Source organism: Branchiostoma lanceolatum, chromosome 2, assembly GCF_035083965.1.
Source record: "Branchiostoma lanceolatum isolate klBraLanc5 chromosome 2, klBraLanc5.hap2, whole genome shotgun sequence".
Taxonomy (NCBI): domain Eukaryota; kingdom Metazoa; phylum Chordata; class Leptocardii; order Amphioxiformes; family Branchiostomatidae; genus Branchiostoma; species Branchiostoma lanceolatum.
Window position 1 is genome coordinate 3,280,221 of NC_089723.1, and position 23,342 is coordinate 3,303,562.

Consider the following 23,342-nt stretch of genomic DNA (forward strand, 5'->3'; position numbering starts at 1 on the left):
ACACTAGTGGACGCCATTAGATAAGTAAATCGCTTGACATAGATTTTGATAACCTCAAATTTGAAAATGAAGAAGACCTTGTTTTGGGATTCAAGTACATAAATCCTCATACAAAGATGACAATTTACCACCAAAAAAAAAGACAGGTGGCTATACGTTTCACTTTCAGATGATTGACCAAACTTATTTAGGTTCAGGTCCGGACCTGTACCCTACCTGTACCTGAATTTTTGTTTAGGTACACAGCCTTGCCCACAATTTACACCATTATTCGTATGAACTTTTCATGGCTGTTGTAGCTTGGCAGGAACGCAGTTCAGTTGGTGTAACAGTTACTGATATTTGCAAATCTAAAACAATGAAATGTATTTATTCAATTATCAATGTAAATAAACAAACAATGTAACAAATTTGTTTGTGGTTTTCCCCCCAGGGGTCTTTGAAAACCGGCAGCTGGCGACAAGATTTCCCCTGGTGAAATAAAAATAGACAAAGAAACAAACAAACAAATGACATCATGTAGAAGTCATTCAAATTATATAGTTCTTTTAATGCTTGCAATACAAACTGAAGTCACACTCTATGGAATTGAGGAAAGTGGTCACAGTAGACTCATTGGACAGAGAAATCACACAAAAACTGGTCACAATGACCAGGTGGTCCCCATACAGAGCATCACTGATACAGGTTTGTCAAAAACAACAGACAATAGGTTATAATATCATTCCTATAAAGTTATCTAGTAACAGTAAATATTTTTCCATTGAGTATTCTGTTTTCAGTTTTTTGTAAAATCTTAATTTACCATTATCTGTAGACAATTGATAAAGAAATGTTTGAATGAATATATCTTCCAGCCTTTTCCTCAACAATGTACATATATGCTTCTTATCTAAAGGTAAATTCATAGAGTTCCAAAGAAAGGATTAACCAGTATTGTCTTATATTTCTTTTACATGTTGTAGCCAGGATTTCTTACAGCTGTTAACCGGTATATGTTGTTGACATTGTAATGCATCTATCTGCAGGGGATGTGAGGAAAAGTCTAATTGTTTGAGACGTAACCAGTACTTGACTACACGAATGTGGGGAAAATTCCAACTTCTACTATTAATATTAGAATCTTTTTCAACAGTATTGACCCAAAACTTCCTGTTATAGAATTTGTCAGGAAAAAAAGTATTGAGTCTTAATCATCGTAGCAGTCCTTCTGGTTTCCTTCCCTTTGCCTTGCACCAGACAAGATGTCTTCCAACAAAGACTCCAAGCTGCTTTCTTCGCCCGTTTTCGTCTCAAGAATCTTCTCAAAATCTGTTTCCCTTAAGTAGGTGATGAAATCTTCCTGTTCTTGGTCAGGACTAGAAATCATTGCTTTCTTTAGCTCCTTCAGCATCCTACAGGCCTTTTCTGCTACCGGCCTGTCGTAGTCATCCGTAGCTTCTACAAGCAGCTTCAGGCAGCCGTGGAAGGACAGCTTCTCCAGGGCAAGACTCCAGTCTGCATCACCTGCCTCATGCCTGGAACTCTGGCTGTGAGCCTCGTATCTGGGATCGGAACTCTGTACATCAGATCCCCCATCCTGGCTGTGTGCCTTGTACCCGGGATTGGAACTCTGGACATCAGTTCCCCCATGCTGGCTGCATGCTTTGTAGGCAGGATTGGAACCCTCAACTACAGATCCCCTATCCTGGCCATGTGCCTCTGACCCGAGATCGGAACTCTGGACATCAGTTTTGCACATGGGATTAGAACCCTGCACTACAGATCCTGCTACATACCCAGGAAGGTAGTACACAATCACGTGTTCCCAGAAACCCAGAGCCGCCAGTTTCACCTCCCAGTCGAGGTCCTTCGTCACAGCCTGCAGGATCTTCAAGACACGGTTGTGGTGCTGATTGGTCGACTCAGGGTTAGCAGCAGCCAATGGCAGCTGTTTGACCCCTGATGACCTGTCGCTGCAGTTCACAACCAGGTCATAGGTTGCCTCTCCTACAATAGCTTCTGCTACTCTGTGGGACTCTTCTTGTTGCTTTTGTTGTTGTCGGTGGTTTTCTTGTTGCTGCTGTTGTTCTTGTTGTTCTTGCTGTTTCTGTTTCTGTTGTTGTTCATATTGATGTTGTTGTTGTTGTTGTTGTGGTTGTTGGTCTTGTTGTTGGTGCTGTTCTTCATCTGAAGACTTCAGGATGGCAGGTCTGAGTCTTTCACACTTCTGCACCCAGAAGGAGAGGCACCCAATGGCTGCCGTCCTCACGGCTGTGTCCACATCGGAGCCAACAATCTGCACCAACATGTCCAGCACACCATTCTGGACAGGGAACAAAGTAGGCTTAGGGATCTGTATCATTTTTTATCTTATCTATTTATCGGTTTGGCTGTTCAGCACGTACAGCCAGGCCTACCCAACTAGCCTAAGGCTATTACAAAGGCCTAGCCCAACAGACAAAGATAAAGGCTGTACAGTTAGACATGGACAGAATAAAAATCAAATGAACATACTGTAGCAATCTGTTTGGACATGTGCTGATCATGGTTTAGAGTGAGTTAGTTTTGGTTGAAACAGTAATTGAACTGAGTTAAGGGTGAGCAAGTTATGGCAAAACTGACCTGAGTTTGGTGTTAGTTAAGGTTAGACTTAAGTGTGCCTCCTTCACCAGAGTGTCCTACACAGCAGGGATGATGGGGCTGTGTGCGAGTGCTGCCGGTGCACGTGAGGCCCGTGTGTGTGAGCTAAATGTGAGTAAGGGTTAGAACAGTAACTTACCTGTTAGTTAAATATGGTGCAGACAATAACTTACCTGAGTTAGGTGTGCGTCCCTCAGTAGAGCTTCCCACACAGTTGAGATGACAGGGCCCTGTGCGAGTGCTGCCAGGGCCGAGGCCTGAGTGTAGCCGTACCCACTCTTCACACAGTCCCAGATACTGCAATGAAAACCGCCCTCCACAAGCCAGGATGCAACCAGGCCATGGTCTGGGTAGAAACACATAATCAGTATGGTAAATTCTTACATATCATTTTACACAGGTTTATGTAAAATATTGTTAAAGTTAACACATGTACACCACTACAAGTGGACTAGCCCTCTGCTTAGCCTGACTAAATCGCGCTCCTAGCGGCCGGCGCAATTATCGCCCCCTCTTGATTGGGGGTGGGTTCTTTTATCCCCAGCCAGCGAGCTATTGTGTAAACACAGGCTAGCCCCTTGCTGTTACAGTAGTGATTGCACAAAGTTGTGTGGCTCAAGGGCTACTGAAACGGAGATGGGCACCGCCCTATGTACTACATGTAGTACCATCTGGTGCAGGAAGGACTTTTTTTACACAGGATGGTAATGACTAGGTACATGTGTAGCAGCCAAAGGACATGAAACCACATTTTGTAACAACCAAAAAAAGCAGAAGCAAACTTAACCCACATCAATATTACACATCAGATATGACCTGAGCTGACCTTTACTTCCGGCCATCACAGCTGCCAGGAACTCGAAGACAGAGTCCCGTATCTCCCAGCGTGGGTCACACAGGCGGCGCTGAAGAACAGCAGACAGACCAGCCTGGGTCGTCGGGTTGGAGAAAACCCAGGCAGCTGCTACAGGGGCCTTGGTCATCAGGGTAGCAGTCACCTGATATGTATTCAAAGGAAAATATATTAAAGTATGTCTAGATGTTAAAAAATTCCTCCAATGATTGTAAAAGCCCATTCTCATCCCATACTACACACTCTTGTATCACGTAGATTAGCCTTATGGAACTGTAGTTATGTATCAGTAGGTGCCATACTTTGTACCTTGTACAATTGTTGTACAATAAAGTAATTTTACCTCCATTAATATTAATCCGACGGGTTACATAAATCTGCAATTTAAAAAACAGTCGGTTTGAGAGATCTCTAGTGCAGCACCCCCAAGTATGCACAGTTTAGATATACAGGAGTGTATTATATTGAGGGACATTGGGTTGGAGATATGTTTGGATGTATCTTTTCAGGGTGGCCGAATTATGTACCCTGGTGGAATTATGTCAGAAGCTATCTACCTGAAGACACTTGCACACCACCATGCAGTCTGCTTCAGTATGGTCCAAGATGGAGACAAGACTGTCGGTCACTTCCTTCAAGACAGGGTCAGAGCCAACGTCTGTTTGTGTGACTAGGTGCATCAGGGTCTGTGCAGCTGCCTTGATGACACGTGGGTTACCTTGCAGGACCCCAGCTGCAGGTGGGTTACAGGTTTGTGCAGCTGCAGGTAAAAGAATAAAAGAAAGAATGAATGAATGAATGAAAGAATGAGTGAGTGAGTGAGTGAGTGAGTGAGTGAGTGAGTGAGTGAGTGAGTGAGTGAGTGAGTGAGATGGATTATTGACAAAATCACAATTAAGTACCTACCAAGGCATGAAAAAAGCTTAATTTGCTCATAACTAACAATGGGTATAAAGATCTCTGCCATAGCCACCAACAAACACCCTATGTCAATATTAAATCTAAAACCTTTTTAATAGTAAACAATATTCATTTGTTTTCAGATTCATGTGGCAAAGAGAAATACAGCTACAAGTGCACTATTGTAAATCTCTGACCATGAACTGTAATCAAAATAAAATCTCTGGTGTACCTACATGTAATATACGAACCTATACAGACAAATGATCGAGGTTAGCCATGGTTCAGTAATCAAGGTGGGTTACAGGTGTACTCACCTGTTCCAGCTGATGCCGACAGGACTCCTGCCAGGTGAGTCAACACCTGCTGCACTCTTCCTGGATCTCCACAAACACAGCCCTGGAAAACACCACAAACAAGGTCACACATCAGGTAGCCCAAATTTGACCTTGACCTTTGTTTTTCCAAGACGTACCCACATACCAAAAATCATCACATCCTATCCAGAAGTTCTCATTTAAGTTATACTGACCACGAAAACCTGGCAACAAACATACAAACACTGACACACAAACAGGTCAAAAACAATAATTACCTCAATTTTTCATAAAGGTAAAAACCACACATATGGTCATCTGCAGATTTCTCCTCATGTGCTAGGGGGAGCAGCTGCACAACAAACATGAATACATTGTGCAACACTCATGGGATACATTCCAAGCAAAACAATCAAACCCCGGGGCCCACCTTGGAGATGAAGGTCTCCAGTGCAGAGAGACTGCAGCACACAGCAGACACGACTGCGCGGCTTGACTTCTGTGCCTGTGATGTCTGCAGAACCCTGTGCAGTGGCTGCAGGGTCTGCTGCAGCAGTCTATCATAGTAATCCTCCGGGAAGCCCCTCGGCAGAGGCGGAGAAACACACAGCACAGCGATGACCTGTCCAGCCTCCCTGGGGTCAGCCAGGACAGCAGGAAGGGACAGCAATGTCTCCCAGTCTGGGACAAGGTCAGCCGTGTCGCTGCGCTGGTCCAGAACTGCCTGTAGAACTTCCCGTGCAGATGTCCTGACCTCACGGCTGTTCGACCTCAGCAGCGGAAACCATTTCCTCGTGAGGTCAGAGGTCAAAGGGGACCAGCTCCTCATGGGGTCAGAGGTCAGCTGCTGGCCTGAGGTCAGCCGCCACACTTCTGCAATCACCTTTAACCCCGCTGCTGTGCATCCTGGGTCAAGGCTGTTTAATTGATCGTAAAGGTAGGAAAAAATTGTTGCTGTCGAACTGGCTAGGTCTGCATTTTCTGCCATATTTGGGATGGCTGGATGCTCTGTTGCCATGGTAACAGGTGGGTCAGTGCTGGCCAGATGTTGTGTTGCCATGGTGACAGGTGGGCTGGTGCTAGCTAGACACTGTGTTGCCATGGTGACAGGAGGGTTGGGGCTGGCCAGATGCTGTGTTGCCATGGTGACAGGTGGGTTGGGGCTGGTCTTATGCTGCATTGCCATGGTGACAGGTGGGTGTGTTGCCATGGTGACAGGTGGGTGTGTTGCCATGGCGACAGGTGAGTCTGTGCTGGTGAGACTGTGTGAGAGGACGAGAGACGAGGCGAGAAGTCTGCAGGCCGACAAGGCCACAAACCTGCTGCTGTCTGTGGTGCACTTCACCACCTGGGGTAGAACATCTGCGTAAAGAAATAAGCATCAACGCAGAGTTACAAACAAGTAAACATCAACCTCCGTCTCGTATCATCGTATCAGCCATACGGTGATCTACACCATTCACCCGGACGGGAGAACTGGTGCATCTCCGTCCTGTATGACAGCCAACGAAAGGGTATGTCACCCCGTAAAAAGAGTGGTATATCCCTGTCGTAGCGAACGCAGGTCGACTGATAATGATGATGAAACATCAACACAGTCATAAACAAGTAAATACCAACATGGAGACATAAACAAGTAAATATCAACGCAAACAGAAACCTCAAGTTGAACACAAACAGGAACATCAAAAATTAGGTGCACATGCACCTAGTATATTTCGATAGCCTGGGTACCGTCCGATTTAATACTACCAGGGCTCCCACCCTCACTGCTCTGATTTTTTCAGGGCAGAGAGTGTAGGAGCCCCCATAGTAATCGGATGGCACCCAGGCCAGTATTTCAGGCCCTCTATATCTTCTATAATGCGGAAGTGACAAACCTGAAGTCAGGAGCCAGCGGAGCCCGTCCCTGTGACTGACAAGCGAGCGCAGCCCCTTCAACCAGCTGTCCCTGATGTTTGGCACTTTGAACTTCGGGCTGCGAGGGACTTCCACAAATAATTCCTTCAGCAGGTCTGGTCGCGCACGTAAAGCAGAGAACCCATCCAGGGTGCTGGATAAACATGGGAAGGATATGGGTTAGGGGACAGTACACATGCATGAATGCTTGATAAACATAGAAGGTTGGGGTGGGGTGGAGTGGGGTGGGGAGTGGGACGTGTGGCGTAACGGCAGGGATTTCGGCCCAGAACCCAGTGGTCCCGGGTTCAAATCCCCTGACGCCACCGATCTTGTGTCTTGGGAAAAAGGCACTTGACAAGACTTTCCTCACTCCACCTCACAAGTGTAAAAATGGGTACATCATGTGTGTGGGTCATGACACTCGCAATATTTGTCTGTGTCCCATGTATTGCACTGTTGCAATTCTGATAAAATCAAATAGATATAGGAGCTTTTTGTAAAAAGTGTTCTTATTACCTTGCTAGACATCCTGCAACCTGCAAGCCAAAAGCTAGCACCTCATTTGGAGACTGGAGATTCCTGAGTTCCTGAAGGAAAAGCAAGGTTCCAGAGAGAGGGGACAGGAGTACAGGGTCTGGGTCGGCTGTGATCCTCTCCACCCACGAGATCAGCTTCTGCAGGGACGTGTCGTCCTGTAGGGTCATGTCGGGGTCCAGAAGAACAGCCCAAACCTGGGACAGCAGAACGCACCTGTCCTGGGGCAAAACACACCTGTAACAGAAGAGAACAAAGGAACTGAATATAGCAGGAGTTTAGACAAGTCTACAACAGGCACTGCCTTCTTTGACTTAGATGATGGTATAAGCCCATTCGTGTTTCCGACTACACATGTGCAGTGTCAAAGGTGAAGGCCCCCGGCTTGTAAACAGTGCTCGTCTCGACATTGTCTAGAGTTGCATAATAACGCCCAAAAGGGTTTTGTTTACATCTCAGGGCCTTTACCTTTGACACTGTACATGCGTAGTTGGAACCGTGAATGGGCTTATCCAGATATCCAGGTATTAGATAGCCGCGCATGTGGCGACTGTTGTAGGGCTTACTTTTACTTGCTGTCTTATATGTAGCAAGTAATGGTAAGCCCCGCAACAGTCGCCACGGCTAGGTATGAGACAGCAGAGATCAGGAAATGCACATAACTTAGCCCACGTGAAAGAAGTGTAAGAGATAACAACAACACACCTGTCCTGGGGCAGGGGATCCATGTTGTCCATATCAGCTGTTTCCTGTTTTACCTCTGTCTTCTAGCCAAACACACCCTGGGAAGACCGAAGCACAGACCGAGAATCAGGCTACAGACTGTAGTGAGTACTTTCTCTGCCCTCCCCCTTCCCCTTTGCCGTCAGTTCCTTGGGCTTTCCAGGTCTCCACCTGCACAAAATTGAGCTAGGTCTCGTCAGGAGGACTGAGACTACCAGGTTTTAAGTTCTCTGCATCAACACCAGGCACTGGGAGGCTTGAAATACCTACAAATGTCCCGATATTCAAGAAAAACCAACAAGTTTACAAACATGTGGGCAAACCTAACCTTTGACCGAATGCCTTTGACCCAATAAGGTGAAACCATTAAATAAGAGGTAGTAATGAAAATAATGACATGCAAAATAGATTATAAAGTTCCTAAAAATAGCTAAATCGATTTCAACTAAGCTATGTTGTCTTTTTATTTACTTCAATAGCAAAATTTTGATTTAGTATTTTACATTGAAGACTATGAATAGATATGAAACTAAAAGGTCATATAGTTGGAACAGTCCGTATTTTGGAAAATGGCGCGAAATGTTCGAAATGTGGTGTGGACAACGAAAACATTCGTATTTCAGCAATGTGTCGTCTGTTACTGCTTACCACAGCCATCTATCCAACGTTTTCCATACCTGGGGGACCTAGTTTCACGAATTATCATCACAAAGTTGAAGAATCTGCGATAAAATCACGAGAAAAACGCGGATTGAGTTCGATTCGCGTTCCAAAAAAACATCAGAATCCCGTTCCAGAACATGTGAGGTTTGTGTTTGTAGTTTATCCGTTGATATGGGAGGAAAGACGTAACCTTAACGCCAGCCAAGGACGGACCAAGATAAACTTGTATTCCCATTTTATTTGTTGAGGTAAGTGTTATAGCACGCTCAGCCTTTAATAATATTTTTGTAAGGGGCTGCTCCAAAATAAATTGTGGAGGGGTGGTGGAAGAGGTACAAAATGTACAAAAGTGTCCCTACCCTAGTTCCAATCCAGAAATTGCTAAAAACCAGGGTCCCTAGTTCCTGGTCAAAAATTGCTCAACCCCCTAGTTCCTCATCAAGAAATTCTTAACCCTTGCTGGTTCCTCAACCAGATGCTTTAATAAACCCTACGGTACCCCCCGTCCAATCCAGTCTCTTCCACCCCCCGTTTCAATCATTTTTTGAAAAGCCCATCGGCAATAGTACAAATGATATGTCATATGATAACACCTGAACGAAAAAGGCGTTAGCCTGTTAACATTGCCTATAATACAGTGAATTCCAGTGTTTCCAACTGTGTTTCCAGTGTTTTCTAGCTTACATTAGACTATTGATAGTTGGTAATGAAAGCATTCTTAATCTGATTTTTTTTACCATATGGATGATGTCATCAAATTTTTTCTCCAAGAGAGAATACAGCACTTTGGTACATAACGTTAATACTGCAATAAAACTATGTTTTTCTTGTGCGTAATGATCAAAGGTACAAACGTACATTCATAAAAATTGATATCATCTCTAGACTGTTGTTATTAGAAAATAATTGTTTTTACCTAATCAAAATATAATGATTTTCTAATAGATATGGACACTTCATAGATATCAATATTTGCAAACATACGTTTGTAGCTTTGAAGTTTGATCATTATGCAAATGCCTGTTTTGGCATAATCTTTTGTTCAGGTAATGATACTGCCACAAAAGCCATGATAGGAGGTGGGCAACGCCGCAGCAGTATAATCGGTGGGCTCACGTTACCGTTGGGCGAAAAACGTGACAGCATAACCCTCAAGCCAACTGGCGAAAAACGTGGGAGCATAACCCTCAAACCAACCGGTGAAGCCACCGCCGCCACAGGTCAGTATTCATTCTCTCTCTCTCTCTCTCTCTCTCTCTCTCTCTCTCTCTCTCTCTCTCTCTCTCTCTCTCTCTCTCTCTCTCTCTCTCTCTCTCTCTCTCTCTCCAATTTTACGTCTTTTGTTCAAAACAAATGGACTGCTAGGCATTATAGAAGATTATCATGAAGTATTGCACAAAATTAAGAAAAAATTGTTAGACATTTATTAGAGTGGGGATGTCACTACCTATAAGATTAGTTTCGTTGGTAATAAGATATGAAAAAGATTTATCCAGTTGCTTGAGTAATTTTTTACATTTTTTTTGTTGTATATTAGTTATTGCAAAGTTTCAAATTATTGTCTAGGTATTACATTGCTTTTCTGTTCACATAGCAAAGTTCATTTGATCCATTGTTGAAAAAACAAATCAATATTCTGTACTTAAAAAAAGGTCAGGGGTCAGAGAAGGCGGGCGCGGCGACCGAGCTGAGTACAAAAGCCGAGCTGTTCCGTTCCAGGCTCATCCATGACTTTAACATGCTGGACTCCCTTGGGGAGACCGGAGTGTTCACCACCCCCAAGTACCACGCTCCAGAACTCATGGGTATGCTTCACATCTAAGAGAGAGTCTGTATGCCCATTTTCCGCAAGGTTTAGGCAGGCAATTTTGATTTCCCATAATTCATAGGGAAAGCCGTCTCAAGGTCTCGGTTTGGAGTTTTTTTTTACAATTCGGGGCCGACCTGACTCATTCCCAGAAAGGCAATAGCGCTTTTCCAATCATCCTCTTTCGGCCAATTCAAATTAATGTTTCCGATGGATAGGGATGCCTTGCCTTCGAACGACAGATGAATTTGATATTCTCTGTGGAAACGTCATTTTTGGTGAAAACCGTCATTTAAAGCAGTTTTCATCCCCCAAAACTGCTATTTTTAGGGCATTCTCCCAACGCCGCTGGAAGGAAAATAAGAGTTTTCCTACGATAAAGACTAATATGGGAATAAAGGTCATTATTCTGTCTGTGCAATTGGGAAAAACGGAAAAAATCGTGAGGATACGTTTTCCGCAATCCCCGATGGTGCGAAACCATGCAAAACGCACATAGAACGCACGATTCGGGTAATCAGGCGACAAGGCCGCATTATCGTAATCGTGCACTAATACCAGGAAGTCTTTGCGGACGACCAAAACTCGGAAATCGTAAAACGCTACGAAGATCGGGTCTTTCAGGAAATATGAAAGATAACACACTGCTATAGCGATAGCCGAAAAATCGGGAGCCAAAACTAACGAGAAAACCTAGGATTTGCGTCTTATCTTCACAGACTCTTTGGCTATTAGGTCAAAACAATTCCGAACCAGAACCTTCATGTAATTCAAAGCAAGGTGACCAAACTTCGCATGATTGTCTTACTTGATTTTAGTGTAATACGTAGCATAACATAGGGCGTTTTCCTGAATTCAGCATAAAGCATTGTTGGGAACCACCATGTACATGCATATCATTTGTTTAGAATGGAGACACTACAATACACCTTACAATTACATTGCAATAGTTCCACCCGACCCATTATAACATGGAAGGGCACTTTTAGGGCCAGTATCTCTCCTCGGTACTGAAAGAGAAATCATTTGTAGTACTAGCTTTTATATCTTGTAGCACTAGCTTTTATATCTTTACACAGGCTGTTTTTCTTGTTATTGTTTTAAATTTCAGATCTTTATGTTTTGGGCCAGTATCTCTCCTCGGTACTGAAAGAGAAATCATTTGTAGTACTAGCTTTTATATCTTGTAGCACTAGCTTTTACATCTTCACACAGGCTGTTTTTCTTGTTATTGTTTTAAATTTCAGACCTTTATGTTTAGGGCCAGTATCTCTCCTCGGAACTGAAAAAGAAATCATTTGTACATGTAGTACTAGCTTTTATATCTCGTAGCACTAGCTTTTATATCTTCACACAGGCTATTTTTCTTGTTATTGTTTTAAATCTTTATGTTTAGGGCCAGTATCTCACCTTGGTACTGAAAAAGAAATTATTCGTAGGACTAGCTTTTATCTCTTTACACGTTTTCTTTTTCTTGTCATTTTTTCGTCATTGTTTTAAATCTTTATGTTTAAAGGCAGTATCTGTTTTTCTCATCATTGTGTTGAATCTTTATGTTTAAAGGTAGCAGGGTAGCACTCCAGGCACCTCTGTCTGCTAGGTTGGCTCGAAGTAAGTCTTGACACTGTAAATTTTTAAAATTCCTTTAGACCCAGAAGTGATGAACAAACTGATGGTGGAGAACCCGAACGCGCTTGTGAAGTTCCAGATCCACGAGCACGTAGACTCGCTGATGGTGGACCGCACGCTTCGGCGCAAGAACCGCGTACGGAACAAGTACTCCAAACTCCCCTCGCTCGATCTCTGGGCCAGCTGGATTCTCGAGAGTATCCTTTACTAATTTAGAGGGGTTTTGAGGGGGGGAGATTAAAGAAGCAAGGCTCGAAATTCATTTTTGGGCCAGTAGATGCACTGGTGCACCTAACATAAGAATTTAGGTGCACAGAAAGAATTTTGGATGCACAACATAATTGAGAGTATCCTTTACTAATTTAGAGGTTTTTTGAGGGGTGGAGATTAAAGAGGCAAGGCTCGAAATTCATTTTTGGGCCAGTAGATGCACTGGTGCACCTAACATAAGAATTTAATAGGTGCACTGTCAGAAAGAATTTTGGATGCACAACATAATTGAGAGTATCCTTTACTAATTTAGAGGTTTTTTGAGGAGGGGAGATTAAAGAAGCAAGGCTCACAACTCAATTTTGGGCCAGTAGATGCACTGGTACACCTAACATAAGAATTTAGGTGCACAGAAAGAATTTTGGATGCACAACATAATTGAGAGTATCCTTTACTAATTTAGAGTTTTTTTGAGGGGTGGATTTTAAAGAAGCAAGGCTAGAAATTCATTTTTGCGCAAGTAGATGCACTGGTGCACCTAACATAAGAATTTAGGTGCACAGAAAGAATTTTGGATGCACAACATAAGATTAAGTAGAAAGTCAGCACAACACATATTTACAAACCCTACTGCCTATCTTAGAACTTTGATTTGAAATTCTATTGCTAACTTCAAAATTTCAAACAAGTATTGCACCAAAGTACAACAAAGGTTACATTGTTTTTTTTTTTATTCTTCTCATGCTATTTACTAGTGTACAATACATGCAGTACCTCTATCCTATAGCCTACAAAAATGTCTAGGTGCACTGGTGCACCCAGTCAAAATTTAAGGTGCACGGCACCAATTTTGGGCTCACAAAGTGTATTCCTGTCCTGAAAAGTATTCATGCATAAAGATAACACTGGGGGCTAAGAGAGCAAAGTATTTTCAAATACTTATGATATTTGAATTTGGTAAACTGAAGGAAAATTGTAGTACCCTTCTTACTCAAGTTGCTGATTTCTTGAGATGAAAGTTCACACCTTGTCTTGTCAGTTTTCCTTTACTGAAATCTCTTCCCTCAGGTAACTTCTTTCAGAAGTTCATGCTGATTCTCATCCTGAGCAACTCCATTGTGCTCGGCGTAGACTCAGGTAGGACATAGACAGAGGTGCTTCTTTGTGTATTTATCTCCATGAAAAATGGAGATATTGTTTTGGGTGTGTCTGTGTGTCTGTCTGTTTGTCTGTCTGTTTGTGTTTCCGGACTACTGTAGTCAGCATAACTCAAGAGCCTCTTGATGGATGACGATGATATTTGGTATGTGGGCAGGTGTTGTGAAGCCGAAATTCAAGGTCAATTTTTGGCCCCCTTGGTACTGCAACAGAAATTCCATTTTTGTATCTTTTGACCTGGACGTGCTGTGGTCTTGATTTTTGTACAAGTTTGAAATGTGATCATAAATTATTATTGTCAAGTGCAAGCTGCAATGTTTCACTTTGGAAGCATAATTGGGAATATTTGCTAACAAACTTAAGCCTTTCCAAACTTTATAATCTACATAAAAATGGAGATATTTTGTTTGGGTGACTGTGTTTGTCTGCCTGTCTGTGTGTTTGTGTTTCTGGATTTTGTAGTCAGCATAACTGGAGATCCTCTTGATGGATTATGATGTTGGTATGTGGGTTGGTGTTGACAAGATGAAGGTCAAGGTAGATTTTGGACCCCCTGGTATGTGACCTCGGTACTGCAGCAGAACTTCCATTTTTTCTATCTGTTGCCCTGGACGTGCTATGGTCTTTTTTGCTGTCAGGTAGCTTGTGATGTAAACAAGAAGTACTGTAGGTTTAAGCCCCCCTAGCAGCTTACTCTGGAACTGCAGGGGTGTTTTTGTCAAAATTTTCCCAGAAGAATAACTGAACAAGGGAACGACATCACAGCTTTCCACGATGATTATTTTCTTCTGTTTTGACATATTTCTTGCAGAGGTTGGACAGAATGAAGACTATGCCATTCTGAACGCATGCATTAAGATCTTTGACTTCATCAGATGCTATGAATGTACATGTTGAAGATTACCCTAAATGCCTTTTTCTGACTAAGCTATTTGTAAACAATTGCAAAGACGAAAATTTTATCAAACATTTTGTATTTTTTTTCCCAGAGGTTGGACAGAATGAAGACTATGCCATCCTGAACGCATGCGTTAAAATCTTTGACTACTGCCCTCATCTATGAATGAATATGTTGAAGATTACCCTAAATGCCCTTTTTCTGACTAAGCTATTTGTAAACAAGTGCAAAGACGAAAATTCTATCAAACATTTTGTATTTTTTTCCCAGAGGTTGGGCAGAATGAAGACTATGCCATCCTGAACGCATGCGTTAAGATCTTTGACTACTGCTCCCTCATCATGTAACGTTACAGGTTACGGGATAGAGGTTATATAAGCCATTTGAAAACAATTAAAAAGACGTCATTAACATTTCATTTTTTTTCCAGAGGTTGGACAGAATGACGACTATGCCACCCTGAACGCATGCATCAAGATCTTTGACTACTGCTCCCTCATTATGTACATGCTGGAGATCATCCTGAAGTGGTTGGACGATTTCTTCCCCTTCTGGAACAGTGGCTGGAACGTTTTTGACTTCATCGTCACCCTGCAGGTTATTTATTTATTTATTTATTCAGATTTAGGCTACACCAAGTAATTTTTATGGATGACGTCCGCGCGCGCATTGATTTTGGTCTGTTTCCAGAAAAAAAACAAGAAATTCTGCTTCCTGTAACTATGACCAAAGAGTTCCTTTTTAATATACTATGTTTCTGCAGGCCTGCAAAATCAATGGGAAATGGAAAGAAACAGGACAGGACAACAACTACTGTTCAACTTCAACTGATTTATTCAAATTCTGGCTGTTTTCATGATGAATAAAAGAATTATTAGTTGTTACACTGTGTTCTCTCATTCAATTTGTGTCCTAACGTGTGTCGTCGACTATTATATTTCAAATCTAGGCATCTTGTTTTTTCTGCCCTTCTTGTTTTTTTTTCGCGCTCTCGCATTAGATTTAGGGTCTCCAAAGGACGTCATCCATAAAAATTACTTGGTGTAGCCTTACATTTGTGGAAGGATTGACATAACAGGTGACTATCACCTTTACAAGATGTCAACCCAGACCAGACTGTAAGGTTTGAACCACTCACACCGGGGCATGCCCCTACTCTATTTCGAAAGGTGTGGTGGGTTCTTTTACGTGCGCGGGGTGTGGCTCTCCCCAAACACGGGACCTCCATTTAACGTCCTATCCGAGGGACGTCCCTAACCCTAAATGAGCGAGGTACTCATTTACACCTGAGTGAAGTGAGGAAAGTCGTGTTAATTAAGTGCCTTTCCCAAGGGCACAACATCGGGGCGCATGTTCAGACATGTCTGGGGGCAGGCCGGGTTCGAACTCGGGTCCCCTTGTTTGACAGTGGAATGTTCTATCCATTACTCCAGATGACGCCAAGGTTAGTTGAAACATGCATGTCTATGTGGTGTTGCAGTGGCATAATGGCACAATGTTACACCCAAGACCCAGCTAGAGGTCATGGGTTCAAACCCCCAGACATGTACCCGTTGTACCCGTTGTGAAGTGCCTTGGGAAAGGCACTTCACTCATTTCCTCACTTCACTCAGTTAAAAATGAGTACCTTGATTTGGTTAGGGACGTCCCTCGGATACCGGATAGGACGTTTCAATGGAAATACCTTGAGCACGAAAGAAATCCCACCACACCTATTGAAAAGAAGGGTTATTCCCAGTGTGAGTGAATCAGATAAATGTAGAAATGCTCGCTGAGATTTAACTTCACATTAGGGGGAAAATGCAATGTTCGTGGTGGTTTTGCGTTCATGTTTGAAACAACAGCAGTGCTGCAGTCACACAATGGAATTGGCTTTAAGTGGTTTGAAGTTCGCGGTGAAGAGCTCACCGCAAAAACAGCAAACATGAATCCACCCCAAACATTTCTACATTTACAGCAATCTTTAGCTGGCTGCGTTCAAATGCCTTTTTTTTTTAAATTCTCTTCACCCTCTCTAGTCTGTGATCCCAGAGATCATGAACATGACGGGGGACGTTGGGACGGGCGGTCTCGCCGTCATCGCCAAGCAGATGCGAATCTTCCGCGTGCTGCGATCGCTGAAGATGGTTTCCCGCTTCCGCCAAGTTCGCCTCATCGCCCTGGCCATCACCAAGGCATTTCAGGTAGGGCAGGGCTCGAAATACCACTTACATGTGCAAGTTTGGGCACATGAAATAGGAGCCATGCACATTATTTCAAGAAGACTTGCACCGTTACGAGTTAATACCAGTAGAAACTAATTCCCTTTTACTCGCATAAATTTTTACTCTAAATGAAGAATAGGTGCTCAAACAAATTACACTTTAAGCAAGCAACATTTTGTATCCCTTTTGAACTTACCCCTTGCATTCAATCCATTTTTACAAGTTTGGGACACATTTACGTAGCCTTGACCCAAGCAATTTGAAAGAGATAAACAAATATTGAAAACAAATTTAAAAGAAGGCAAATGTAACACAACAAAAAAAACACTTTTATTATATTTCTTGGGGTAAATTTGACCTTGAATGTTTCTGACCTCTGTTCTGCCCAGTCCATGACCTTCATCCTGCTGCTGCTCTTGACCTTCATGTACATCTTCGCCATCATGGGCATCATCTTCTTTGAGAACTACACCAAGGCGGAGGGGATGGTCCTCGAGTATCAGCAGAGCTTTAGGTGAGACATGTACATTCAGGTTAGGGGTGGATACTGGTTCACTGGACCTGATTCGGACCTGTATAACATCCAAGAACCGAGTCCAAAAAAACTGAAAGCCAGAAACCTGAGTCCAAAAAAAACTGAACATTGAAGTACAAATATATTTTTTTATTTTGTTTGATGAAAAGTGTTTTGAGTCTCCCTTTGAGAAGAAAAGGCATATACAATGTAAAATAAGTGCAACATTCAAATGTTAAATACTGGTTTGCCTTAAAAGTCTTCTCACCAAGAAACTTTTAGTTTTACAGTCATGCATGTCAGTCTTAATTCACTATGCTTAATATTGGTTTAGTAAAACAAAACATGTCAACTAGACAGGATCAGGTTCAGGTCCGGACCTGAACCTAAATCTCTGGACCTAAACCTGGACTTGGACCTTATCAAGCTGAACCGGTATCCACCCCTAATTCAGGTGATGCACATTTTACAGTACCCCAATCTCATCCATTATCAAAGCATTGTATTACATTTTATTTGCAATCTAATTCCTCAAGAACCTTACCTGTTCTCTTCTTTAGATTCCAGTTCGATCTAGGACATGTTAATTAGATTGATCCACATGGATCATTATCAACATCATTAATACCTGTTCCTTCTTTACATTCTGTTCCCTTTTTACATCCTGTTTACATCATCTTAACCTTCTCCCTGCTGCCTAACTCTGTAACCAATAGGGAATTGGGTGCCAGACGGCTAGCTACTTCAGTGTGCTTAAGGTTGAACTCTTCTTAAACCCCAGTTCTACCAGAATGTGTTCTACGTCATTCTCTAGATCTTCATCAACACATTTATCTATTCTATTCTTTAAATTCCAGTTCCATCCAAAATGCGTTCATCACCTTGGTACACATGGATCATCATCAACACATTGTCAACTTCTTAACAAAATGATACAATGCTTAACTTTCTTCTAACACTAAGGTATTCACAGATGAAATTTTCAATGACCACTGTCGCCTTCTTCAAGATCAAACATCTTCTTTACATCTACATGTTTTCCTTTTATTAAAACCCAGTTCTATCCAGAATGCGTTCATTCCCTTGGTCCACATGGATCATCATCAACACAACTTCTTTACAAAATGATACAATGCTGAACTTTCTTCTAACACTAAAGGTATTCACAGATGAAATTTTCAATGACCACTGTCGCCTTCTTCAGGATCAAACATCTTCTTTACATCTACATGTTTTCCTTTTATTAAATCCCAGTTCGATCCAGAATGCCTTCATCACCTTGATCCAGCTGTTCACCCTGGACCACTGGCACGAGCTGCTGATGGACCTGGTGAAAGTGGCCAACCCCATCCTGTCTGGGTTCTACGTCATTCTCTGGATCTTCATTGGGTCCTTCATCTTCCGTAACATCTTTGTCGGCATCATGGGTCAGTCAAGTTTCATTCTCATAATATTTGATGAAATGCGCCAAAAAAGCAATTACTCAAACAACTGGATATGATTTTGGAAACGGTCAAACGTTTCAAGTAGCATCCACTACTTTTCGTCAGTGACTGTGAGCAAGATCTGATCTTGCTCACAGTCACTGACGAAAAGTAGTGGATGCTACTTGAAACGTCTGACCATTTCCAAAATCATATCCAGTTGTTTGAGTAATTGCTTTTTTGGCATATCTTATTACCTGGATGTCTAATCTTCATCGACGTATTTGATGAAATGGTAACACATTTTGCGTGATACTTTTGGCCATCGGGTGCTACAAATGCTCTAATGATTGTATTTTGGTCAAATGTCAGGAATATTGGCATATCATGTATACTTGATGAGGCACAATTAGAGTAGAAATTAAAGTAAGTTACTTCAGGAATATGATAATTATTAATTATTAATTATAAATTCAATGTATTTGTACTAGATGTAGAAGCAAAAGCAAAAAGATGTATGTTTGGAAATCTATTTATATTCCTGAAGTAACTTACTTTAATGCCATACACGCATATTGTGGGTGTATTGTATTCTACACCAAACATTTTAAGGTGTTACGTTTACAACAGTAACTACAGATATGTACAGGTCTCATATTGATTTTCATTGTCTTGGTCTTTTTTTTCGTTGTTATCTCCAGTGAACAACTTCCAGAACATCCGTAACGACCTTGTGGTGGAGGTTCAGCAGTACGAGCGAGCCATCCAGGTGGCCGAGATGGAGGAGAAACTCAAGCACGAGCTCTCTAACAGGTGAGTAGTACTGTTAGATATAATCATGAGTATGTTGATAGCATAGTAATGGTTTTATTTATTGGTCTGAAATTTCCCGCAATTGCAGCCTATTAGCACTGAATTGATGCAGGGTTTTACAGGTTTCACACAATACACAACATATATAATAGTTCTTCTTCTTCTATAATATCTTATCCACACTTGCATTTTGTGGAATTGTGGACCCTTGCGACAGTTCCACACTTGCATTTTGTGGAACTGACCCTTGCGACAGTTCCACACTTGCATTTTGTGGAACTGACCCTTGTGACAGTTCCACACTTGCATTTTGTGGAACTGTCGCAAGGGTCTGGGCGGCTGCCATTCGGCGCCACCAGGTGACCTCAATACAACCGAAGTCAGGTACCCATTTACACCTGGGTGGAGTGAGGAAAGTCGTGTAGAGTGCCTTTCCCAAGGGCACAAGATTGGTGACATGACAGGATTCGAACTCGGAACCTCTTGGTTCCGAGTCGAACGCTTTGCCGTTGCGCCACACGACCCCACCAACATGCAACAATGCAACTTGTACTTAATAGACACAATCCAACACTAATCTTAGCATTTTTGAAGGCACGATTTGGACACTCCAATTGATATGTTAGAATGTTATGTTATAAACTTGATTACTTTCAAGTGTCTATCAGTTCATCTAGAGAGATAGAGAGATTAGGTGTTCTGTCCCTGTACATTTCAACTTCTACACAATGAAGCATTGATTGATTCTTTTATTCGCTCACACAAACACATGTACATGTACACACTCACTCACTTACTCACTCAACCATTCATTCATTTTTCCCTTTTTTCATTTGGATCAATGGGCCTGTAGTATATGATATGGAAGTAATATAATGATCAATTTATTGATAGATAATCAATGATGAGCAGTACTAGTAATCAAAGTTAATGATTTTGAAACATTTCCTTCCATTTATTCCAGACGTGAGAGCCGACAGAGCCTGATCAGTGGACAGGAAGAGAGGTTGGCTTTTCTGATTTTTACTTCAATGTTTTATCTCTCTTAGATATCAGAGTATGGGGAATATACCTTTTACCTCCACAAAGAATATGTTTTCGTGTGTCTTTGTATTGATTGTTTGTTTGTGAACAGCGTAAAACAATTGCGAAGAAATTTAATTTAGTAGATTATTGACCCCTGGCAACTTTCCACTGCACTGCAGTTTCTGGTTTTGATATAATCCTGGACAAGCTATGGTCACAATTTATGCCTGGTAGATAGCTAAATGTTTTTTTATGGTTACTATTCTGACTTGTGCTTTGGATTACACCCCTTGTCAAAGAGGATTGTGCCTTCGAAGCTAAACAATGAATCACAAATTTACAGTTTGTATATCTGTTGTGAACTAAAATCTGTTTCCAGTGGAGCACAGGGGGCTAAAAGTACTGAAGAGGTTTTGGAGACGACAGTCATCCAAGATATGGTGCCACCTCCAGGGTCATTTCTCAAGTAAGTCTCTTTTAAGGAACACTTTATTATCCAGACAGAAAAATAGATAAAAAAACTTACTTCCGTGTATTATCCTTTAAAAATGTTTGAGAAACTTTCTTCTGTCACTTGAACATGAACCCCATTGTATTTCATTTTGTATAAAATTTCTGCAAGGTAGAATACTTTCTCATATTTGTGTACCTTTTAGTATACAACTTCTTGTGCATCAAAACTTGACAAAAGTTTTTTGACAGAAAATACTTTAAGAAACTTACCTCTGTCCCTTGAATACTATTCATGTTTCATTTTCTGAAAAAAATCATGGCAGATGAAATTGTTTACTTTCTCATAATCTGTACCATTTCTAATGTGCATAAAAAATTGTCATTTTCTTTGTACCTTGAACATGAACCCAATTTATGTTTCGTTTTCTAAACAATTTCATGCAAGGTAGAATTGTTAACTTTGAAATTTGTGAGCCTTTTGCCATTTCTAATGTGCATCAAATTTATTTTTTTCCTTCAGCGCTCGCTTAGAGGAGACTGGCAAGCCTTCCAAGAGTGCGGTCAGGTGAGGGATAAATTTCAGTAGAGAAACCCTGCATGTTGATACATGATATACAATGTTATTTACTTGACGTAAGACATTATTACCAGTGAGAACTCCCATACTTTTGTTGTGTCAATCATTGTCTTCATAGTATTGATAATATCATAACATCTTGACATCTTATTCAAAATTCCTTATGTTTTATCTCTGGAAGTTTCCTGGACCAAGATGCGGCGAGCATCCAGCGGAACATCAGCGACCACCTGTTAGAGGCTGAGAGAGCTGACGCAGGTAAAAAACCTGAAGTCAGTTTTGGCTACTAGTACTATAAATGCAGAAATGTTTGCTGTGTTTTTTCCAGACTGAGACAGGATTGTTTAGACAATATAACAATCCTGTCGGAGGCCATCCATGAGACAGTCTGGCCAAGGGACACCCTGTTTAAGTACTTCAGACTCATGAAGCCTCAGGCTTAGAGTTTAGAATGATGTCAGTTTACTAATGCATGTTGTGTTAATTGTCAGACTGGGACAGAATTGTACAGGAGAATATGACCGTCCTGTCTGATACCATCCATGAAACAGTCTGGCCGAGGGACACCCTGTTCAAGTACTACAGACTCATGGAGAGGCTACAGGACAACCTGGAGGAACGTATGGAGTTGCACCGCCTGGCCTGTGAGTTTGACTGTCTTGTGCTGTGTTTTATGTGTTCCATGTTGTAAAGTAGCTGATGCTTCATCTAACAGTTACGTTTTACTAAAAAGATGTGTCTTCCTCTGAAAAAAAAAAAAAATGTTTCAATGGTCTTGTCTGTGAGTTTAACGGTTTAGTGTGTGTGTGTGTTTTAATGCGTTCCACTGGGAATGTTGTAACTGTTGCTTTATCTAACAGTTATTGTTTTCGTTAGGCTAGTAAGATGTGTTTTCCTAAGAAAAACTTTGTCTCAATTACGGTCTTGCATGTGCGTTCAACTGTCCACTGGGAATACTTTAATTTGCCTCATCTAACAAAATCTCATTGAAAGACCTATCTCTAAGTGTTTCTTGTATGTGATTTTTTTTGTCACTTTTGCCTCTGGATTCTGTTGTGAATCTAAACATAATATTATGTTGCTGAACACCAAGTATTCTTAGACTAACACTTCAGTCACTTCTTTTAATACATTTTGATATTGTTTTTGTTTTTGCTGTTTCTTTCAGCCCTGGCACTTTTGCAGATCTATGATTCCTAATTCTGACTGGTGTGCAGGAAAGCCAGGCAATTGGCACTAACATTTTTTAAAGACTTTCATAATGTAATACACATCTCTTTAATCCTTCAATTTGCATCAATACAACATAAGTAAGTTGGAATGTGTTTTATATCACATCTTGTAAAAGTCTTCCATTATCGTGACGGACTTAGAGCTGTGTACATTATGTTATTAGTAAACGGCTGTAAAGGCTTGTATAAATGTTCATTTGACAAGTGTAAACTGGCAGTGAAAGTAAAAAAAATGACATTGTAATAAAAGTACTCCTTTCTCCACATCCTTTTGAAGGACTGAGTATATAATTTCATAATTTGTAGTACAATTTTACATGGAATTATTTATTCTCTTGTCTTTAAAAGATTTAATTCCTTTGTATAATGATTGTAACAGATAATAATATTTACACCCACAAGTTGAAAATCTTTTCTTTTAAGGTTTCTTAAACTCATCTCAGACTTAGTTATATTGTACGCTATTTGTACAATATTATACATGATACGCTAAACCACATTTAATTTGGCTGTAATACTTCAATAGCCTGATTTAGTGATGCTCCCAGCAGTTCTCTCTCTGCTGGGTTCTTGGAGGCTGTGACAGCTCCTTTCAGTTCATTCCTCAGCTTTTTCATCCGTGTCCTCTGTCTCCTGCCCCTTCATCGTCTTGGCCTGGTGAAGAATTGAAAACTTGCTGAACAGAAGTTACACATCTTTCTTGCTCTCAATATTAATTTGTTGATAGTGTAACAGTGGGATTCAAAGGCCACTAACAGATCAGTCTAACTGGTCCGGACCTTTTAGCCTAGTGGTTAGCGTGCGTGGGCTGTGCACTGGCGGGCCCGGGTTTGATCCCCTGGAGCCAGCTTAAGACTGTTCTACTTGCCTCTTTGTTTCAGAT

General features: G+C 41.5%; 4 protein-coding genes across 4 annotated transcripts; 2 read left to right on the top strand and 2 right to left on the bottom strand.

Annotated features, from left to right (window-relative positions):
* Nucleotides 1-529: 529 nt before the first annotated feature.
* LOC136426489 (uncharacterized) lies at nucleotides 530-4,056 on the bottom strand. The gene is made up of 4 exons (XM_066415152.1): nucleotides 4,033-4,056; nucleotides 3,449-3,620; nucleotides 2,796-2,968; nucleotides 530-2,305 (listed from the first exon to the last, which is right to left on the bottom strand). Exons 1-4 carry the CDS (start codon nucleotides 4,054-4,056, stop codon nucleotides 1,190-1,192), a joined length of 1,485 nt encoding a protein of 494 aa, XP_066271249.1. The 3' UTR covers nucleotides 530-1,189.
* A 1,048-nt stretch (nucleotides 4,057-5,104) lies between these two features.
* On the bottom strand, nucleotides 5,105-6,997 carry LOC136426490 (uncharacterized). Its single transcript, XM_066415154.1, has 3 exons — nucleotides 6,993-6,997; nucleotides 6,573-6,745; nucleotides 5,105-6,054 (listed from the first exon to the last, which is right to left on the bottom strand). The coding sequence occupies exons 1-3, from the start codon at nucleotides 6,995-6,997 to the stop codon at nucleotides 5,105-5,107; spliced, it is 1,128 nt and encodes a 375-aa protein (XP_066271251.1).
* A 1,417-nt stretch (nucleotides 6,998-8,414) lies between these two features.
* LOC136426491 (cation channel sperm-associated protein 2-like) lies at nucleotides 8,415-12,161 on the top strand. The gene is made up of 4 exons (XM_066415155.1): nucleotides 8,415-8,658; nucleotides 9,561-9,734; nucleotides 10,167-10,319; nucleotides 11,971-12,161. The coding sequence occupies exons 2-4, from the start codon at nucleotides 9,584-9,586 to the stop codon at nucleotides 12,159-12,161; spliced, it is 495 nt and encodes a 164-aa protein (XP_066271252.1). The 5' UTR covers nucleotides 8,415-8,658; nucleotides 9,561-9,583.
* Nucleotides 12,162-14,642: 2,481 nt separating this feature from the next.
* Nucleotides 14,643-22,527, top strand: LOC136426492 (cation channel sperm-associated protein 2-like; the record flags this gene model as incomplete). Its single annotated transcript, XM_066415156.1, has 11 exons — nucleotides 14,643-14,813; nucleotides 16,235-16,399; nucleotides 16,810-16,934; nucleotides 18,189-18,361; nucleotides 19,060-19,171; nucleotides 20,136-20,177; nucleotides 20,577-20,663; nucleotides 21,171-21,215; nucleotides 21,409-21,485; nucleotides 21,719-21,871; nucleotides 22,396-22,527. Coding segments are annotated over 11 exons (1,182 nt in total), but the record flags the coding sequence as incomplete, so codon positions are not given.
* Between the last annotated feature and the right edge of the window lie 815 nt (nucleotides 22,528-23,342).

Bases quoted from the DNA above. Each gene is read 5' to 3' on its own strand.
- LOC136426489 (XM_066415152.1), bottom strand. From the start codon at position 4,056: ATGGTGGTGTGCAAGTGTCTTCAG. The intron at 3,621-4,032 runs GTAGATAGCTTC...AATACATATCAG, and splicing joins TGGTGTGCAAGTGTCTTCAG to GTGACTGCTACCCTGATGAC. The intron at 2,969-3,448 runs GTCAGCTCAGGT...GTTTCTACCCAG, and splicing joins TGTGATGGCCGGAAGTAAAG to ACCATGGCCTGGTTGCATCC.
- LOC136426490 (XM_066415154.1), bottom strand. The intron at 6,055-6,572 runs GTTTGTCACTTC...TTCTTTACGCAG, and splicing joins CCGCTGGCTCCTGACTTCAG to ATGTTCTACCCCAGGTGGTG.
- LOC136426491 (XM_066415155.1), top strand. From the start codon at position 9,584: ATGATAGGAGGTGGGCAACGCCGCAGCAGTATAATCGGTGGGCTCACG. The intron at 9,735-10,166 runs GTCAGTATTCAT...ACTTAAAAAAAG, and splicing joins TGAAGCCACCGCCGCCACAG to GTCAGGGGTCAGAGAAGGCG. The intron at 10,320-11,970 runs GTATGCTTCACA...AAATTCCTTTAG, and splicing joins CCACGCTCCAGAACTCATGG to ACCCAGAAGTGATGAACAAA.